This window comes from Rhinolophus hipposideros, assembly GCF_964194185.1.
Source record: "Rhinolophus hipposideros genome assembly, chromosome: 12".
NCBI lineage: Eukaryota > Metazoa > Chordata > Mammalia > Chiroptera > Rhinolophidae > Rhinolophus > Rhinolophus hipposideros.
In genome coordinates this window covers 55,978,066-55,997,479 of record NC_138058.1, presented here as the reverse complement: position 1 = coordinate 55,997,479, position 19,414 = coordinate 55,978,066, and the positions used below count along the sequence as shown (strand labels likewise).

The following is a 19,414-nucleotide window of genomic DNA, read 5'->3' as shown; positions in this document are numbered from 1 at the left end:
TTCTTAAAAAACTCAGGGCCTTGTAGGCCACCGTGAAGATTTGAGCTTCTACCACCTGTGAAATGGGAAGCAATTATATGGATTTTTAGAAAAGGAATGGTATAATCTGACTTAAATTTAGAAAAGGGTCACTCTGGCTACTATGTTGCCTGTAGACTCTAAGGTAGAACCAGGGAGAGCAAGTAGGAGCACTACAGTAGTAAGCTAGGAGGAAAGTCATGGAGGCCTGGACCTGGACGATATCAGGAGAAACAGTAAGTTTTTGGATTGTGATTATATTTGAAGGTTCAGCAAACAGGTTTACTGATAGACTGGATAAAATGTTCCTCTCTTTAAGGCTCTCATAATGGGGGAGGCATATACATAAATAGATAACTTATATCAGTGCAGGATGTAATGTACAAATATGTTGTGGGGATGGGGAAGTAGGTGTCTAAGAAATCTTCCTGGAAGAAGTGAAAACTAAAGTGGGTATCAAAAAAGATAAAAGTTATTAAAGAAAGGGAAAAAGGTGGTACAGGGGGAAATAACAGCGTGAACAAAGACTCGGGCAAGAAACAGCATAGTGAGTAAGGAAGGGTGCTGATAGAGATGGGAATTTGGGATTGCATGGATGGCCTTGTTTATCACGTAAAGGAGCTGTGTGCTAATGTGCGGTCAGTGGGAAGCTGCTAAAGAGTTTTAGGCAGAGTTATGTGATAAGATTTTCCTTTTAAGTAGATAATTGTGTGGGGCTTGCGTGTGAGGGGATCAAGCAGCAAAGTAACTTTTATTTTAAGTCATTGATTACTCTATATAACGTTTAGTCATCCTAAAAAGAAGCATTAAACTAAATCTACATTCTTTAACAAAGATGAATTGAGTAGGTTCACATTAGCGATGTACTGCTATTGTGAATGTGTTTCCATACATACAAATCTAAACCCTACACACCTAAAAAACAAATTCTATGGCCTTTTGTTCCTAATTATTATCAAAACTGAGGATTTAATTTATTATATAATGAATGTTTATGTGAACTTTCTGTTACATCTCATTAAAGGGAGTGTTAATTGATAAAGAAGACATTTATAAATCAGTGTTTTTTCTAATTTATGTCTGTTGCCAACACAAATGGTTTCTTTCTCAGTATGGTGATTTGAAGAGTCTTATCATTGAGAAAAATCAGATGACCTACCTGTTAACTAACAACAACAACAAAAAAAACCCAGCTCCAAGGTATATTGTATCAGCCAGTTCTAGGATACAAAAGCTGTGCAGTACTTTGTGCTTTGTGCAAAAAGGGTAGCTGCTATTTAACCTGTCCCAAAGGCATGTGTGGTTGTACCATAAACCAAGCATGGCGCCTGCTTGTCTGACCTTAGAAATGAAAGTTTAGGGGAGTTAGTATATATGTGCTATATTTTTTATTGTATTCATTGACTTTCTAGTATTGAAGAAAATCATCGGTTATGACAACTTGGAATGTTTCAAGAAAATTAATGTGGCAAAAATTGAGCCCTATTGTGAATGAGGCATAGAGCAGGTACTTTATGTATATTATTTTATTTAATCCTTGAGACCTTCAGAAAACAAGCTAAAGCAAGTACGTTCTAGTGAGGAAGTGGTGGAGCAGGGTGTTTGTCAACTAGCAATGTGGATTTAGTTGAATGGGGAAAAAAGAATGTAGCAGTGATGCAGAGTGGCATGAAAGTTTAAACTGCTACCCTCTTCGCCTTCAGGTGCTAGACATAGAGACCCAGATCACAAGGGTTGAAATAATCCTTTGTTAATTTTTAAAATAAGGAGATATTGGCACATGCCACAAAATTTTAGAAGTTTTAAGTTTTTAACTATCCCATACTATGCCTCAGCCACTCATTTCCCCTCCCAAAGGCAGCTGCTATTACCAGTTTCTCTGGGTCCTTTTTAGAGATAATCTTCTTGCACTGTAGTCCCCCGTTATCCATGATTTTACTTTCTGCTGTTTCAGATACTCGCGGTCAGCTGTAGTCCAAAAATATTAAATGGAAAATTCCAGAAAAAAATTATCTATAATTGCACGCTGTTCCGAGTAGCCTGATGAAATCTCGGGCCTTCCCGCTCCATCCCGTCTGGGATGTGAATCATCCCTTTGTCCAGCGTATCCATGCTGTATATGCTACCTGCTAGTTAGTCACTTAATAGCCGTCTTGGTTACCAGATTAGTTATCAGAGAGAAAGAGACCACATTCACATAACTTCTATTGCAGTATATTATAATTGTTCTATTTGATTATCAGTTATTGTTGTTAATGTTACTGTGCCTAATTTATAAATTAAGCTTTATTATAGATGTGTATGTATAAGAAAAAAACATGTGTAAGGTCCTGTACTATCCTGTTTCAAGCATCCACTGGGGCGTCTTGGAGTGTATCCCCTGCTGCTAAGGGGGGACTACTGTCTAAAAGTGTGCACATGTGTGCGTCAAAAATGATAGGGTATTGTACACACAGTTCTGCAGCATGCTTATGCCAGTCTGCTTTATTACCTTTATCTTTTGCTTGACATGTTAATGTAGGTTAACATGGCATTTCCTAGACATTCCTTATAGTTTTTGTCTGTGTCATTTTAAGTGCTGTTCTCCTTTCCTGAAATGTCCTTTCTTTTTACCTTTCAAATCCTACCCAACTCATAGTCCACTTTTTCTGTAAAGCCTTTTTAATGTTCTCTTTCTTTTGTGCTATACAATCTTCTTTTTTAAAAAAATCGTGTTGTAAGTTGCCAGTTATATTTAAGAAGTATCTGGGTGGTAGAGACCATATTCATTTTTTTAATCTCCATGCTGCTCTTCCTACACAATAATTTGGACATACTAAATATTCAGAAAATATTTGCTGGTGATAATAATAGTGATATGGAACTGCCTCAGGTTACCAAACTTGAATAATGTATATTTTTAACATAGCCATTTACTTGTTAATTTCTGTTGCTATTTTAATGTCTGAGTTTTTACTAATTATTTATTTTAGGAGAATTTTACATAAATGCAAAACCCTTCATCATGTAACAATATCCTTGTAACACTTCAAATCAGTTTTCATTTTTACATGTATCTTTTTTTCATTATGCATTTTTTTCTTTTTGTTTATTTTGTTCTTTCTTACCCCCTCTGTTGCATAGAGAAGCTGCAACCAGTTTTGCAATTTTCCAAGTCACAAACAGACGTCTATAATGACAGTACTAACTTGACATGCCGCAATGGACATCTCCAGTCAGGTGGGTTCAGGTTAACTAACGTAAAATAATAAATCTTGCATGCAAAGTCAAGTCCTACTTAACCTGATAATGTTGATTTGATTTTATAATGATAGATGTGATTGGTTTTCATTTTCTCAGGGCCATGTTAAAAATATAGTAGTATCCTTATCATTCATAGTATCCCCATCATTCACAGTGTATAAACATGTAACAGTAATATATAGTCATTCCCAATATGCTTTATTTGCATATTTTGCAACGTTTTAATTTTTGAAATTATAAAACATGAAGGTTCATTTTTTAGATTATGAAAATATTTTCTTTCTATTATATTTTCAGCTTGTGTGTTTTTTTATTTTGTGGATAGATATATAAGGTTTTTATGAAGTAGTGTTTTTTAAGATAGACTACTTTAAATTTGTTTTAAAATTTTCTTTGTTTTATATCAATTTTCATTGCATATCAATTTTCATATATACTATAGTTCAATGTTTTATCTTAGCACTTGTTAGAAATAATTTGAAGCTCAGTTCACATAGTGAAGAGAAACATTAGAATACAATTATTTATTATGAGTTAAGTTTGTATTCCACTAACTTTGGGGTATAAACTTTGACAGCAGAATAAATGCTATTTTGTTTTGTTTTATTTAGTGGGGAGAATCTTCATTTCTTAGGTTCTCTGACATCTTGGCCAGTTTTATTGGTGACTTTTTCAGCATTAGTTTCATGTCCATACAACTTTATTTAAATTGTAGCAAAAACAAAAACAAAAAAACCTTAGCTCAGACTATAAGACAACTGCCTTCATATTCATATATATATATATATATATATATATATATATATATATATATATATATTCATATATAATACAAAACTTTTACGATTTCAGTATAGAAGAGATAGAGTAAATGGATTTCTATGGACAGTTGGTCATTAACTCTTTCTGTGTGTGGCTTCATTTATCCCTTAAAGAGTTTTCTTTGGTTTGATCTTCCAATGTAAGCCCCATGTCAGTAGCTATATTCCTTTCCTCATTCTTTCCTGTACCTGATTTAAAGTACCATTTCAAGTATAGAGATAAGTATTTTGTCTATTTCTCTTAGCATGGCTGTAAAGAATTGACATTTTCATAGAGAACTTTTTGAACAAACAAAGAAATGTAAGACTGCACCACATATAAATAGTTAAGTTTCCAAAATACAAATTTAAGATCCTAATAATTCTACTTGTATAAACAGCAAAAATTTTCGAGCCTTGAAGAGCTGGTATGCCTTTCCGTTGTTATCTTGATTCTCTTCTACTTCATTCCACATGCAAGATCCCACTGTATTTTTTCTAAAATGCAAAAAATTTTAAAAAGCCACTTTCTCTTTCTGGGACCCATTAAAAAAAAACCAACTATACTATTTCAAATCCCTAATAATCTGTCTGTCCGATTCTGTCCGAGGGAACATTTTGACTTCACAGCTAATTTATGCAGCACGGGTGTTTGTACTAATGAATGAGCTGGCTCACTCAAGCCTAGTTTTTGAGTGTCACCCACTTCTGGAACAGTCTGTGATGTTTCACTGGGATGAGTTACTTATCTCTCTTAGGAAATAGTTATTCCAAAGTCTACTTATTACTTCAGTATATTATCTACAATGTCCAATTTTTTACTCAGAATCACTAGACGTGCAAAGAAATAGGCAAGTGTGACCCTTACTCAAGAAAAAAAAAATCTGTCAGAGGAAACTGACTCTTGACTGGGCCCAGATGTTGAATTAGCGGACAAAGACTTCAAAGCAGCTATTATAAATATATTCAAAGAAGTAAAATAAAATATGGTATCAGTTAACAAACCTGCAATCTTAGTGGATAGCATAAACTACACAATAAAACTAATGGAAATTCTAAAGTTGAGAACTACAGTTGCTGAAATAAAAATTTACCAGATAGCTTCAACAGCACCTGGAGATTTCAAAAGAAAGATTCAGTGATCATGAACGCAGATCAATAGCAATTGCTAAGTCAAATGATTCCTATATTATCAGAAAGCAGGTTAGTGATTGCCTAGGGCCAGGGACAGTCAAAGGGATGGAGTGCTCTGCAAATGGATTCAAGGAAACTTTTGGTTATGATGGAAATATTTCGTATCTTGATTTTAGTGGCTATTTCACCATCATCAAATTGTACTTTTTAAATACTGTTCTTGATTTATCAGTTTTTGATATGTATTGACTTCTTATTCAGGTAGAAGAAGGTTTAATTCTCTTATGCCACCCTTTGTCTCCCAATATATGTATTGCTATTTTTAGTTATATTTTAAAATCATATTTAACACTATTAAGACTTAGTAAATACCATTTGCCCAAAACCAAATAATTTATTCTAATTATATTTCCTTTTTTGAGTTTTTCGTCCCCACATAGTTTGTGATTTTCCTTGTTCTCTAATTTTATATTATAGTTTTTTACTCCTTTCTATGTTTAATATGTATTTTAACAAAAAGACCTCCATTAGTAGTTCTTTTAATGTGGGTTTGTAGATAGTAAACTCTCAGTCTTTCTAATGTCTGAAAATAACCCTCATTCTTATGTGATAAGTCATCTTGATATAGAATTGATGTAGCTTAACACTTCTTTTCCGTCAACATTCAGAATATACTCCATTGCCTACTGACAATGATTTTGTTATGAAAAGTCCGCTGTTATTGTCATAGTTCCATGTGGAAATTTCTATCCATTTGTAGTCTCAGGACTGTATATGTCTGTCTGAAGAAATTCTCCAGTCTGGTTTTTTCCCTCTGAAATGAATATTTATCTTCACCCTACAGAGATCTTGCTTTTATTCACATCTTTGCTTTTGCTGATTGTCATTCCCTTTTCTGGAGTGCCTCCTGCTTCTTCACTTAGGGTCACTATCCACTAGTTCTTTGAACATATGTTTCAGAACTTTACGTTTATTTATTGGAAAAACTTCCTGATCACCTTACTCTACTCTCAATTTCCCTTCTTTTAAGTTTTGTTAAACCATATTAAGGGAGTTGATGAGAAAAGCAAAAATAAGCCTTTTGTCTTTTGTCTAGACTACTGTAATTTGTTGACTGATTTAACATTTGTCTTCACAGTATAAACATTGTTTATAAAAATATTATTGGAAAGCAGTGAGATTTGAACATTTAAAAGCCTGTAATTTATGTAGAAGAGCACTGTAGGTAACTCAGGTAATCTTTTAGACTTAATTGAAGGTATTCTATATTTATTTACATATATACACAGCACATTAAATACTTGACATATTAAAGACTATATCTTTATACCTTTAAATTAAAAATTGATTTTTTTTAGTAATTTCAAAGCAACATAACGATTAGACATTTACACCCCTCACAAAGTGATAACCGAAACAAATCTACTACCCCTCTCACATCGTACGTAGCTATTACAATACCATTGACTATATTCCCTATGCTGTACTTTACATCCCGTGACTGTCTGTGTGTGTGTGTGTATATATATATATGTGTGTGTGTGTGTGTGTGTGTGTATATATATATATATACATATACACACACACACATATATATAATTATAGTTGACATTCAGTGTTAGAAATTGATTGTTTTTTAAAACTCTTTACATGGGCACAAATCATGGACTTTCACATTATCTTATAGTCTTAAAAGTTTGGAACCAAGGTAATGCAGTGCTTTTTTCCCCCCTCTGTACAATAAGAAAATTAGAATATACATCAAGAAATCGAAAATCTAAGTAAACCATAATCTTGTTCAACCAATTGTAACACCCTATGAACACCCTAGTATTAATATACTGATTGAAATCTTATTTTGAAATATTGCTAAAGTAGAAAAACCTATTAGCTTAATTTTGCAAATTTGTATTGGCCTTTATTATTACTTTCATAATTGTTATTATTACAATTTTCTAACCATTTTGATTTTACTATTTCCTTAATAGAAAGTGGAGCAGTTCCAAAAAGAAAAGATCCCTTAACACACACTAGTAATTCACTGCCTCGCTCAAAAACAGTTACGAAAGCTGGATCCACAAGCCTTTCAGGCCATCACAGAGCACCTAGTTGCAGTGGTTTATCCATGGTTTCTGGAGTGAGACAGGGACCTGGTCCTTCAACTGCCACTCATAAGGTATTTGGAGGCAGAACTTAATTGCTCTGCTTTGCACATAGAAAATTTTGAACATAATATGCCTGCTTAAGTTTATTTCAAGTACTTTATAATACCTCAAAGAATTGATAAGTTTCCACAAAGTTGAATGTAATATTTCTTTTTTTTTAAATCTATAAGGGCATCTTGCTGTTAAAAAGCAAATTTTATTTTACCTCCTTTTGGACCTAATTAGGCTTTTTTTATAGTAAGTTTGCTTATCCAATCTGTTGTATAATGCTATGTAGTTCATTTTAAATTTGTTATTTTTAAAATTATTTAAAGCTATGTAAATGTTATGTGACATTAAACATACCTAGAGTTTTGTTACAATTCTAACAAGGATCAAAATTACATGACTGTATTGTCATAGAGCCTTTTTATTTTATAGTAGCTTAATCTCTCTGGACAAAATACTCTATAAACCCACTTCAAGGCAAATGTAGTTCTCTGGTGAATACCTTTTACCTTGGAGTAAATAATACATCTTGGGGATTCTTGTATTCTTTTTCCCAGTTTTAAACCTTTAATTCTGTGAACTTAAAGGTTAATTTTCTTGTGAAAAGTGTAAAGGCTAGGTTGTATTTTCACATTAAACTTTTGTGTCTTTTAAGAGTACACCAAAAACAAATCGAACAAATAAACCTTCCACCCCTACAACTGCTGCTCGTAAAAAGAAAGACATGAAGAATTTTAGGAACGTGGACAGCAACCTTGCTAACCTTATAATGAATGAAATTGTGGACAAGTAAGTTTTGCCATCTAAAGTGTTTTGTTTTACAGTTTTTATTTATAAAATGTATCATGTGTGAAATAGATAATAAATACCTTGTCTGATTTACATATTTAATTTTTATGTTGGTTTTCAGTTACTATAAATGTAGAAAACCATTGCTTTCTGATTTAACTATAGTTTCACCGTAAGTTCACTTAAAAATGACTATGTTTCATAGAGCTTAGACTTCATATTATAATAACTGAAGCACATTTCTATTGTGGAGCTAACTAAACTTCTATTTCTTAGTGGAACAGCTGTTAAATTTGATGATATAGCTGGTCAAGAATTGGCAAAACAAGCGTTGCAAGAAATTGTCATTCTTCCTTCTCTGAGGCCTGAGGTAAGGAGGATATTATCACTTTCCTATAGCGTCATCCATTACTGAATCTAGCAGCAGTAAAGAAATGTTTGAGCTATATTGGAATGATTAATTCATATAACAGTAGAGATAATGATTTTTTTAAAAGAAAAAAACACTAGCAATTGATGTCGACTAGTTAATACAAGAGAGGCGAATGACCCATTTTTTTTTTTTTTAAGATTTTATTGGGGGAAGGGGAACAGGACTTTATTGGGGAACAGTGTGTACTTCCAGGACTTTTTTTCCAAGTCAAGTTGTTGTCCTTTCAGTCTTAGTTGTGGAGGGCGCAGCTCAGCTCCAGGTCCAGTTGCTGTTGCTAATTGCAGAGGGTGCAGCCACCACCCCCTGCGGGAGTCAAACCTGCAACCTTTTGGTTGAGAGGACATGCTCCAACCAACTGAGCCGTCTGGGAGCTCAGTGGCAGCTCAGCTCAAGGTGCCATGTTCAGTCTTAGTTGCAGGGGGCGCTGCCCACCATCCCTTGCGGTAGTTGAGGAATTGAACTGGCAACCTTGTGGTTGAGAGCCTACTGGCCCATGTGGGATTCAAACCGGCAGCCTTTGGAGTTAGGAGCATGGAGCTCTAACCACCTGAGCCACCGGGCCGGCCCCGAATGACCCATTTTTAGCATTTATAGGAAAAGTAGGTAACAGGAAATAATTTTTACATCAAGGTAAGAAGGATTTAAAGAGACAAATCATACTGGAGAAAAGGGTAATTACGATAAAATTATTCTTTAAGTCTAAATTTGAAGAACAAGTTTTAAAAGAATTATTTTCAAGGAAATTAAGTCATGAAAGTAAGTAGAGAGCCAGTGAATAATGGGTAGGGATATAACCTTCCATGCCATATTTTTATACCACTAAGGAAATTAGATAATCTTTCAATTGATAATAAGTATTTGATTTTCCATACTTAGCACTGTTTGGCATTTTTTCAATTCACAGATTGAATATTTGGTGTTATTCTGATAATGTTGCAAAAAATAAATCTGAAGATCCACTTCTGGGTCAGTTATTTATTTTCTTGAACCTTCAGGTCTTATGGATTCATTTACAACATCTAGTGAAAGTAGATGTTGTATGGCACATTGGGATGGATGCACTTTTAAATGAATGTGCAAAGGTTATGTGGCTTTTTTTTCCCATAGTCTCAGTCATTTTATTACTTGATGGTGTTTACAACTCATGAGTACCAACTATACTGGAACTTACTGAATATTTTTCAATCTGCTTCCTTTGTTTTACTACTTATTCATTCTAAGCAATGTACATGAAACCAATGGTTTGATAAACTAATTTAAAGTTTGATAATATGCAATAAAATAATTTGAGAATTATTAAAATGGAAAGTATTTTTTCTTACATAAACCAAATTTATCTTTTGTACCATTTCAGGCCACCTTGGGGAAACATATGGTAGCCTTCATATTGGGCTAATTTTTTGTTGGAGTTATATAAGAGTAGTAAATACAGCAGGCTGAGTATTGACCAAAAATGCTTGTTGAAATGATTCATATAGTTGTAGACGTGAACAGGATCTTAGCAATTGTCTAGTCTGTTTGTGGATAAAGAAATTAATCCTAAGACACAAATTACTTGCTCAAGATTATAGTTAAGTGGTGGACTTAGGGAATGAAATAAAAAGAAGTTTCCTAAGATAAGAACTGCCTCCTTAATGCTATAGCTGCCACCTAATTATTAAATGTGGGTTTTAGTATTTGTTAAGTGCTGTGCTTTTTAGGGTACAAAAAATACATGTAAAATTGCGAAGGCAGTACTAAGGAAATTTTTGGACTATGCTAGAAAAGTCATTCAGCTTCTGCTTTACCCATACCTTAAAAGAATACATCTAAACTAAACAGTGAGGTAAAAAACATGAATTTGCATTTAGGCATATCATGGTAGTGGCACAGTGTGTGATTAAGAAGCTGGGATAATGTGAAAATGCTAGATGAAAGTTGAATATCCTAGACTCAGGAAGGGCAAAAAACCTTAGTAAATGTACTAAATGAACAGGAAGACAAAATGTTATCAAGATGTCAGTTCTTTCCAAGTCAATATATAGATTCAATACAATACCAGTCAAAACTCCAGCCAGTTATTTTGTGGATCATGAAACTGATTTTAAAGTTTATATGGAGAGGCAAAAGACCCAGAAGAGCCAACGCCATATTGAAGGAAAAGAACAAAGATGGAGAACAAAGTTGGAGGACATTACCTCAAGACTCACTATAAATCTACAGTAATCACACAGCATTATTCACAATAGCCAAAACATGGAAACAACTTAAGTGTCCATCAATGAATGATTGGATAAAGGAAATGTTTTATATATACATATATATATATATATATATATATATATATATATATATATATATGTATATATAAAATGTTACAAAATGTTTTGTATACATATAAAAGAATATTATTCAGCCATACAAAAGGAAATCCTGTCATTTGTGATAAGTGAAAATCCTGCAATGTATAAGTGAAATAAATCAGACAGAAAAGAAAGATACTGTAGGATCTCACTTATATGTGGAATCTAAAAGCATTGAACTTATAGAAACAGAGTAGAATGATGGGAGAAACAAGGAGAGAACAGTAAAGGGTACAAACTTTCAGTTAGAAGGTGAATAAATTCTAGGAATCTAATGTATAGCACGGTGACTATAGTTCACAATACATACTGTATACTTGGAAGTTGTTGTGAGAGTAGAGCTTCAATGTTCTCACCATAACAACAACAAAATGGTAACTATGTGAGGTAAAGGATGTTAACTAACCTTATTGAGGTAAACATTTTGCCATAAATGTGTATCAAATCACATAGTACATCTTAACCTTTTACAGTTATGTTGACTCTATTAGTAAAGCTGGAAAAAATATTAAAAACAAAAAAAGCTACAGTAATCAAGACAGCATGTCATTGGCAAAAGAATAGAGAAGATCAATGGATCAGACTAGAAAGTCCAGAAATAGATCCACCGGTCCACTTATCTTTGACAAAGGAGCAATGGCAATTTGATGGAGAAAAGATAGCCTTTTCCACAAATGTTTCTGGAACAACTGAACGTCTACATGCAAAATAATTAATAATACTATAATAATTAATAATGCAAAATAATAATACTGTATAAAAATTCAAAATTGGTTATAGACCTAAATGTAAAAGGCAAACTAAACTATAAAAATCCTGGAAGATAGCATAGAAGAAAATGTAGATGATCTTTAGTTTGAGGATGACTTACTAGATACAACACCAAAAGCATGATCCTTGAAAGAAAAAAATTGATAAGTTAAACTTCATTAAAATTAAAAACTTCTTTGTGAAAGACTTCATTAAGAGAATGAAAAGACAAGCCACAGACTGGGAGATGATTTTGGCCAAACATAAGGTGTGATAAAAAAATAGGGTGACTGTTCAAATAAAAAAACGTATTACATGAGGTCGGAGGGATAGTGGATGTGGGGAGGGGGGTTCACAGTGTGAGGGATATAAATGATGAACGTCTAAGTATTACCTTGTCTTGTACACCTGAAACTAATAAATAAAAAAAGAAAAGAAAAGAAAAGAAAATCAAAGTAGAGAGGGAAAAAAAAAAAAAACGTATTACAGAAAAAGACACATTGCCATCAATCCCCCTCAAAATACACCTTCCCTCACTTCGAACACACTTATCCCATCGTTCTTGCCACTTTCTGAAGCAGTGCTGAAGTCCTCTTTCATGAGTGTCTTGTCGTTTTGACTTTGGGGAAGAGCCACCAGCCGCACGGTGCCAGATCCAGTGAATAAGGTGGACGAGGACACACCGTAATGTTTTTATTTGACAGAAAATGTTGTACCAGAAACGATGTGAGACATGGAGCCTTTCTGTTGTGATCACAAAATACAGCGAATGCTGCTGCTGAGTGCCATCCAGTGAAAAGGCAGGGATCTTCAATACGGGAAGCGGTGTGTCAAACCTTAGTAACGGTGTGTGACAGGTTTCAACTTGTTCAGTGCAGTCAGTCGGGTGTCAGCTACAATTGAGAGAAGGTGTGTTTTAAAGTGTGCCATAAATCATCCTCCATCATGACAACACTCCGTGTCACACATTGCTTCTGGTATACGGCAATTTCAAAGTGATTTGAGGCAGTCACGACAGCACAACTGAAGGCATTCACAAAAGAGGACTTCCAGAATTGCTTCAGTAAGTGCAAGAACGATGGAATAAGTGTGTTTGAAGTGAGGGGGAGTATTGAGGGGAATTAATGGCAATGTGTCTTTTACTGTAATAAATTTTTTTAGTTTAAACATTCACTGTATTATTTGATCATACCTCATATATGTTAAAGGACTGGTATCCAAATTATGTCGTGTTTCCCCGAAAATAAGACCTAGCCAGAGCCGCTGCCCTTTGAGCATTGAGCCCCTTTCGAGCCTTGCCTTTGCTCGGGGCCGCTCCAAAGCCTTTGGAGTGTATTTTTTCTCTTAATAATGCTACCTTGAGCCCCAAGCCCTCAGCCGCTCCTCTTGGTGCTCAGCCAGCTCCTAATTTTTTGGAGTGTATTATCTCTTCTAAAAAACTTTCTCACTCCTTTGAAAAAAGACAAACAAAAAAGAAGACCTAGCCGTACGATCAGCTCTAATGCGTCTTTTGGAGCAAAATATATATCATATATAAATATAAGACCTGGTCTTATGTTAAAATAAGACCAGGTCTCATATTAATTTTTGCTCCAAAAGACACGTTAGAGCTGATGGTCTGGCTAGGTCTTATTTTCAGGGAAACACGATACAAAGAACTTTTAAAACCCAACAGTAAGAAAACATATTACTTAGTTAAAATATGGGCAAAAAATCTGAACAGACACCTCACCAAAGAAGATACACAGATGACAAACATGCATGTGAAAAAAATATACAACATCATTCGTCCTTAGGGAATTGCAAGTTAAATAACAGTAAGATTCCATTACACACTTACTAGAATGGCTAAATCTGTAACGTTGATAGCACCAAACGCTGGTGATGATGTGGAGCAACAGGAACTCTCGTTCATTGCTGATGGGAAGGCAAAATGGTATAGCCACTTTGGAAGACATTTTGACACTTTCTTATAAAACTAAACGTACTCTTACTGTGCTGTCTAGCAGTCACGCTCCTTAGTATTTATCCAAATGAGTCAATATATATGTCCACACAAAAATAGGCACACAAATGTTTATAGTAGCTTTACTTGAAATTGCCCAAACTTGGAAAGCAACTAACATGTTCTTTCATAAATAAATGGATAAACTGGTATATTCGTATAATGAAATACTATTATTCATCACTAAAAAGAAATGAGCTATCACACCAGGAAAATACACAGAGGAACCTTAAATGGATACTTCTAAATCAAAGAAGCCAATCTGAAAAGGCTATACTGTATATTCCAACTATATGATATCCTGGAGTCGCAAAACAATGGAGACAGTAAAAGATCTGTGGTTGCCAGCGGTTCAGGGGGAGGGAGGGAGTGATGACTAAATGGAGCACAGGACATTTTTTAGGGTAGTGAGACTGTAATAGTGGACGCATGATATGAATAGTGAACCCTAAGTAAACTATAGGCATTGATTAATAATAATGTATCATATTGGTTCATCAGTTGTAATAAATGTATCAAAGCAATGCAAGATGTTAATCATAAGGGAAAATGGGGAGGTGAAGAGTTTCATGGGAGCTCTGTACTTTCCATTCAATTTTCTGTAAACATAAATCCCACCACCACCAAAAAAAAAAAGGTAGTGTTTTTTTAAAAGTTGAATATCATCCACTTCAAATGGTTCACCTTAAAAGTTCATACACCTTCACTCTTCAAGTGTTATCAATCTGGTGCTTCACCCTTGACTCCTGCCACATCTGATATCCTTGAGTCTGGAGACTCTGGTTTAATTTCTCTAAAATATAACTTCTGCCTCCTTTGGTTGTGGAAGAGGAGTACATGCCTAAGTGGTCTTGGAAGGGGGAGTGACGGAGTGATGAAGAGCATAGGTTCAGTAGTTCCTCATACAAACTTTGAATCAGTTTGGCTGCCGACCTTACTGCTGCTTTCTGCAGTAGCCGATGCCTCCACGTCCTAAGCTTTTCCATGGGTTTTCGTTCACATCAGTTTGCTCCTTGTATCTGGATATCCCTTCACAAGCAGCTGCTGCAGCTGTGCTAAATAATTTACCACACTTTATCAGTTCTCCATCTACAAACATTCATTGTGTCCTCTGTTGTCTCCTTTCCTATTCTGTTTTGAAGATTGTTATCTTTTTTATTCATTTACTGTTCTGTTGGTGAGATTTCTAAAGGAAGCAGAGAAGCATATCTATGTTCAATGTTTAGTTTAACCAGTCTGCTTTCATTTTAATGAGGACTTGGTTTTATTTCATTCTGTTTTCTTCTATCTTAATAATTATACTTTATTATAATATTATAATAAATAATTATAGTTTATTGATTTGTGTTCTCTGTTTGAGAGGATGCTACTGAAAATTGTGCTTTTTAGATGACAAATAATTCTTAAAATGTCTGGAAAAAAGTATCTCCCAAATTATAGTTGTGTATATATTTTTCAGCTGTTCACAGGGCTTAGAGCTCCTGCCAGAGGATTGTTACTCTTTGGTCCACCTGGAAATGGGAAAACAATGCTGGTAAGAATTCTTTGTAAATTTGAATGTTCTTTTGAGATATTTGGAACAATAATATATATTTTTAAAACTTTACATTGTTCCTGATTCTATTATTAATGGCTTGCTTTTTGCTATAATATATTTCTCTTTAAGTTTTTAAACTAGTTTCCAATGGAAAAAATAGATGGAAAACCATATATGTTATCTTCAGTCATGTTTTGGGCTAAATTGATCAGGGTAGTTATTATTTTCCCAAGTTAAATAATAAATTTTTTACTTTAGAAGAGCTTACCTTACTATACTGTCTTCCTAACCCTTGACTTTTTACTATCTTATTTACTTTATTTAAATAATCTGCGTGATACAGATTTTTCTTTTAAATTGAAGTATAATTAACATACAACAGATTTTTTTTCCCCAGTATCCTTTGTCAAAAGTTTTTACTAGGATCTGGATACTTCTTTCTCTTGCATAGCTCTTCTAGAGGGAAAAAAAGTAAATAGGGAAAGAGTAACTTCTTTCCTTGGCTGTTTATCTTTCTCTTCAGCCAGTTATCTTTCTAAAACTAGGAAGAGAGTAATACTTCTTATTTTTTAATCTCTCCCTATCCATTCTCCCTTACAAAAAAAGAGAGAGGAACGAAGCCCAGCTCTTCCTAGATTTTCCTCATTGCTAAGAAGGAAACACATTGATTGCCATGTACTGGGAATTGTGTCATACCTTATATTTTTAGAAAATCTTTTCTAACACTTAAGTTCATCTAATGTGATTATCTTTTTAAAGCAAGATATTGAACTAACGTAATGTTTGCCCTTGTGATTTTTAAAGGCGAAAGCAGTAGCTGCAGAATCTAATGCAACCTTCTTTAATATAAGTGCTGCAAGTTTAACTTCAAAATATGTGAGTGCTTTTTCCAGTATTGTCATATTTTAAGTTACTGTTTAAATGTTACTGTGTTAAGTAATGGTAAAACATTATACAAAAATATTTGTGTTTAAGTTTTATATCTATTATATTATTCAGAGATGATGAATATCACTCTTCATGGTAGAAAGTCATGTGCATTTATCAGGTTCATTTAAAATAGAATTGTGCTGTCAAATACTCTATTAGCTTACTAGGGCTGTGTAACAAAGGACCATAAACTGGATGGTCTAAATAACAGAAATTTATTGTAGTTTTGGAAGCTAGAAGTCCAAGGTCAGGTATTGGCAGGGTTATCGATTTTGTAATTAAAAGTTAACTATAAAATGATACCACTTGTTTTATAAGTAAAATTGTTATTAGAGTAGGTTTATCCACATTATGCATATAGTATAATGGAGAACACTGTCTTAGAAGTTAGGAGATAGGGATTCCAACCTAACTTTTACACACTGAGCTGGCCTTAAAGTATCACTTCAGATACTTCAGTATAAATCACTTCATTTATAAAGTGTTGATGTCATGAGGTGATCTCTTGTGGTTCCCTCCATGCTCTGATAATATTAGTTTTGATGATTCTAAACCTGGAGTCATTCCTTTTTTTTTTTTTTAATGAAATTTTCAATAAAAAAGAATAGGTGCCACCTAGAGGACAGAAGAGTTTTTACAGCAAATTACCTCAAACCTCATGACCCTTTCATTAAATGCTTTGGTGTATAGAATGGTTTTAGTATAGGGTCTCTAGGGGTGTTCCTAGACCTCCTGGACTACCTAGAAATATTTTTGATACTTATTGAGAGTGATACTGTGAGAATGCGTTTTCAAGGTGTTCTTAGTAGAGCAAGGTTTTTTCAGGAGGGCACTTTCCAACTTACCTTCCTCAATAAATACACCCTGCAAAGGGCTTAAGTAACATGTACAGCATCTTTCTCTCCCTTAATATTTTCTCTTTCCACTAGTTATACCTTTGACAAGCAGCTGTTTCATTCTCAAGTCTTAGGAATGGAGAAAATATTTATTTTTTAAAGTACTTATCAGACTATAGTAAATAATAGCCTATTTTCTAAAATTATAAGGAATATTTCAGTAACCTTCCTTGCTCCCTTCCCAATTCTTTAAACCAAATCTTTGGTTGTTGCAAAGAAAGGAAATTGAATTCCTACGTTCTAGACTTTCAATCATTAAATTTTAAAAGCTAGAATAATGTTACATTTTATATATATATATATATATATATATATATATATATATAGATATATATATATATATTATAATGTGTATCACGTCTTGTTCTAGGTGGGAGAAGGAGAGAAGTTGGTGAGAGCTCTTTTTGCTGTGGCTCGAGAACTTCAACCTTCTATAATTTTTATAGGTAAGAACATGTTTACCAGCTAAGTTAGTTGAGCCTTTATGAAACTCCCCTTTCCATATATAAGACGTATGATAGGAAAGCTTACTCAGAATGAAAAAGTTTTAAAGAAGCGCAAGGTTAAAGACTAATGAATAGAGTAGGACCCATTACATGAATAACTGAAATAGTACACAAGATTAATCTCAGATGACTCATATAGGTTGGCTTTGAATTCAAGTATTTTCCTTGTATTTCCTAGATGAAGTGGATAGCCTTTTGTGTGAAAGAAGAGAAGGAGAACATGATGCGAGTAGACGTCTAAAAACCGAATTTCTAATAGAATTTGATGGTGTAAGTGTTGATTATGATATTTTTAATGTGAAAGCATTTTAGTGTATATATTTTCCTATTAAATGACCCAAACTAGAGAAAAAGAGATATCTTTATTATGTTTTTCTTTGTTATTTATCTAAAAGTACTGAGAAAAACATTTTTGTCTTATAGGTACAGTCTGCTGGAGATGACAGAGTGCTTGTAATGGGTGCAACTAATAGGCCACAAGAGCTTGATGAGGCTGTTCTCAGGTAGAGAGATATATGTAGAAACACACATGTTTATTACAACAGATATACTTACTCATGTGTTCATTTCACATATTTCTTATTTCCTTCCTTCTCGATTTGAAGGCTAAATTCGGTATTTTCTTCCCTATATCCATACTCTCGCCTCTTGTTTACCACCTAAAGATTTTGAGGACAGGGCCAGCATGATAACAGGAAGATGACTCTTCATTTTATGGTTTTAGGTAAATTACTTATTTCTTCTGGGGTGCATTAAATCATCTTAAACCTCCAAAATTGATTCTTACCCTTTTTTACTGGGCTGTATTAGAAGCTGATAAAAGAAGGGTGTCATGTTCTCTGTTCTTGTGTGTTTGAGCAAATTTGTCCCCTTCCTATGAGAGGACAGTTTGACTCAGCATAAAATTCTTGGGCTTCCCTTTCTTTTCCTGAGGAATCTGTAACATTGACCCATTGTTTCTAGGATTGGATGTTGCAGTATAAAAGTGAAGCCAGCCAGCTTTTATTCATACTTACGGATTAACTTAATTTTTTTTCTTCTTACTGGATACGGTTTTCAACTATTAAAATCCAGTTATTTGAAAAATATGTTGATTGATCTGTGTTTATTTTTCCTAGGATTTGGTGTTTGTTTAAATTGATAACTTTAGAATGTCCTTTTTCGGGGGAAAGTTATTTTAAATATTATCTTTTTTCTTTTCTTTTTTCCCTAATTTTTTTTTTAATTTTTTTCTTCTACATACTATTTATGTATTATGTTGCAGCTTTTTCTCTTCCATGTCTGTAATTTCCTTTCTAACCCTTTTTAACCTTTAGGTCTTTTTTATTTTGTTTTGTACGTTTTCCTGTTTGTTGTACTTATTTTTTATTGGTTAGTGTCTAATCTTCTTTCTGCTACTACTTTTGTAACCTTTGTTTCTGTGGTGGTTTTGTTTTCTTTTTCATTGCTTTTCTGATCTCTGTGATCCCATTTTTCATCTTCTTTTGTTGTCTCATTAATTTGAGCCATTGTGTATGTCATTTTCTTGAGGCCTTATATCTCATTGAGCTCTTGTTTCATAGAAGACTTTTTTTTCATTAAATTACTGTATTTCGTGGAAGATATTTGGTTACAATTTTATTTTGCTTTCTGGCAAAATCCTCTTGTGCATGTTCTTCATTTTATCTATGTTACATTTTTTGTATTCTTTTCCTCTATTTTGACGCTATTTGTTTTTTAAATCCTGTGCTTTTGCCTGTTTTGCTTATGATTTTTATTTGAATAAGGAGAATTTTCTTGGAATACCTAGTTTTGGGATGATGTTATAAGAGCTAGAAAAGTAAGATACTAAGCAAATATTTTGGGTTGGCCTATGAATACCTTGGACTAAAAGATAGT

General features: G+C 33.7%; 1 protein-coding gene across 2 annotated transcripts in view; it reads left to right on the top strand.

Annotated features, from left to right (window-relative positions):
• SPAST (spastin) overlaps nucleotides 1-19,414 on the top strand; it is a 50,457-nt gene that overhangs the window by 18,539 nt on the left and 12,504 nt on the right. For both annotated transcript variants that reach the window (XM_081069058.1, XM_081069059.1), the window contains exons 4-12: nucleotides 3,142-3,237; nucleotides 7,184-7,371; nucleotides 8,004-8,137; nucleotides 8,414-8,507; nucleotides 15,127-15,201; nucleotides 16,009-16,080; nucleotides 17,401-17,476; nucleotides 17,715-17,806; nucleotides 17,960-18,039. In XM_081069058.1, the coding sequence (XP_080925184.1) occupies nucleotides 3,142-3,237; nucleotides 7,184-7,371; nucleotides 8,004-8,137; nucleotides 8,414-8,507; nucleotides 15,127-15,201; nucleotides 16,009-16,080; nucleotides 17,401-17,476; nucleotides 17,715-17,806; nucleotides 17,960-18,039 (907 nt within the window). The remainder of the gene's footprint in view (nucleotides 1-3,141; nucleotides 3,238-7,183; nucleotides 7,372-8,003; nucleotides 8,138-8,413; nucleotides 8,508-15,126; nucleotides 15,202-16,008; nucleotides 16,081-17,400; nucleotides 17,477-17,714; nucleotides 17,807-17,959; nucleotides 18,040-19,414) is intronic.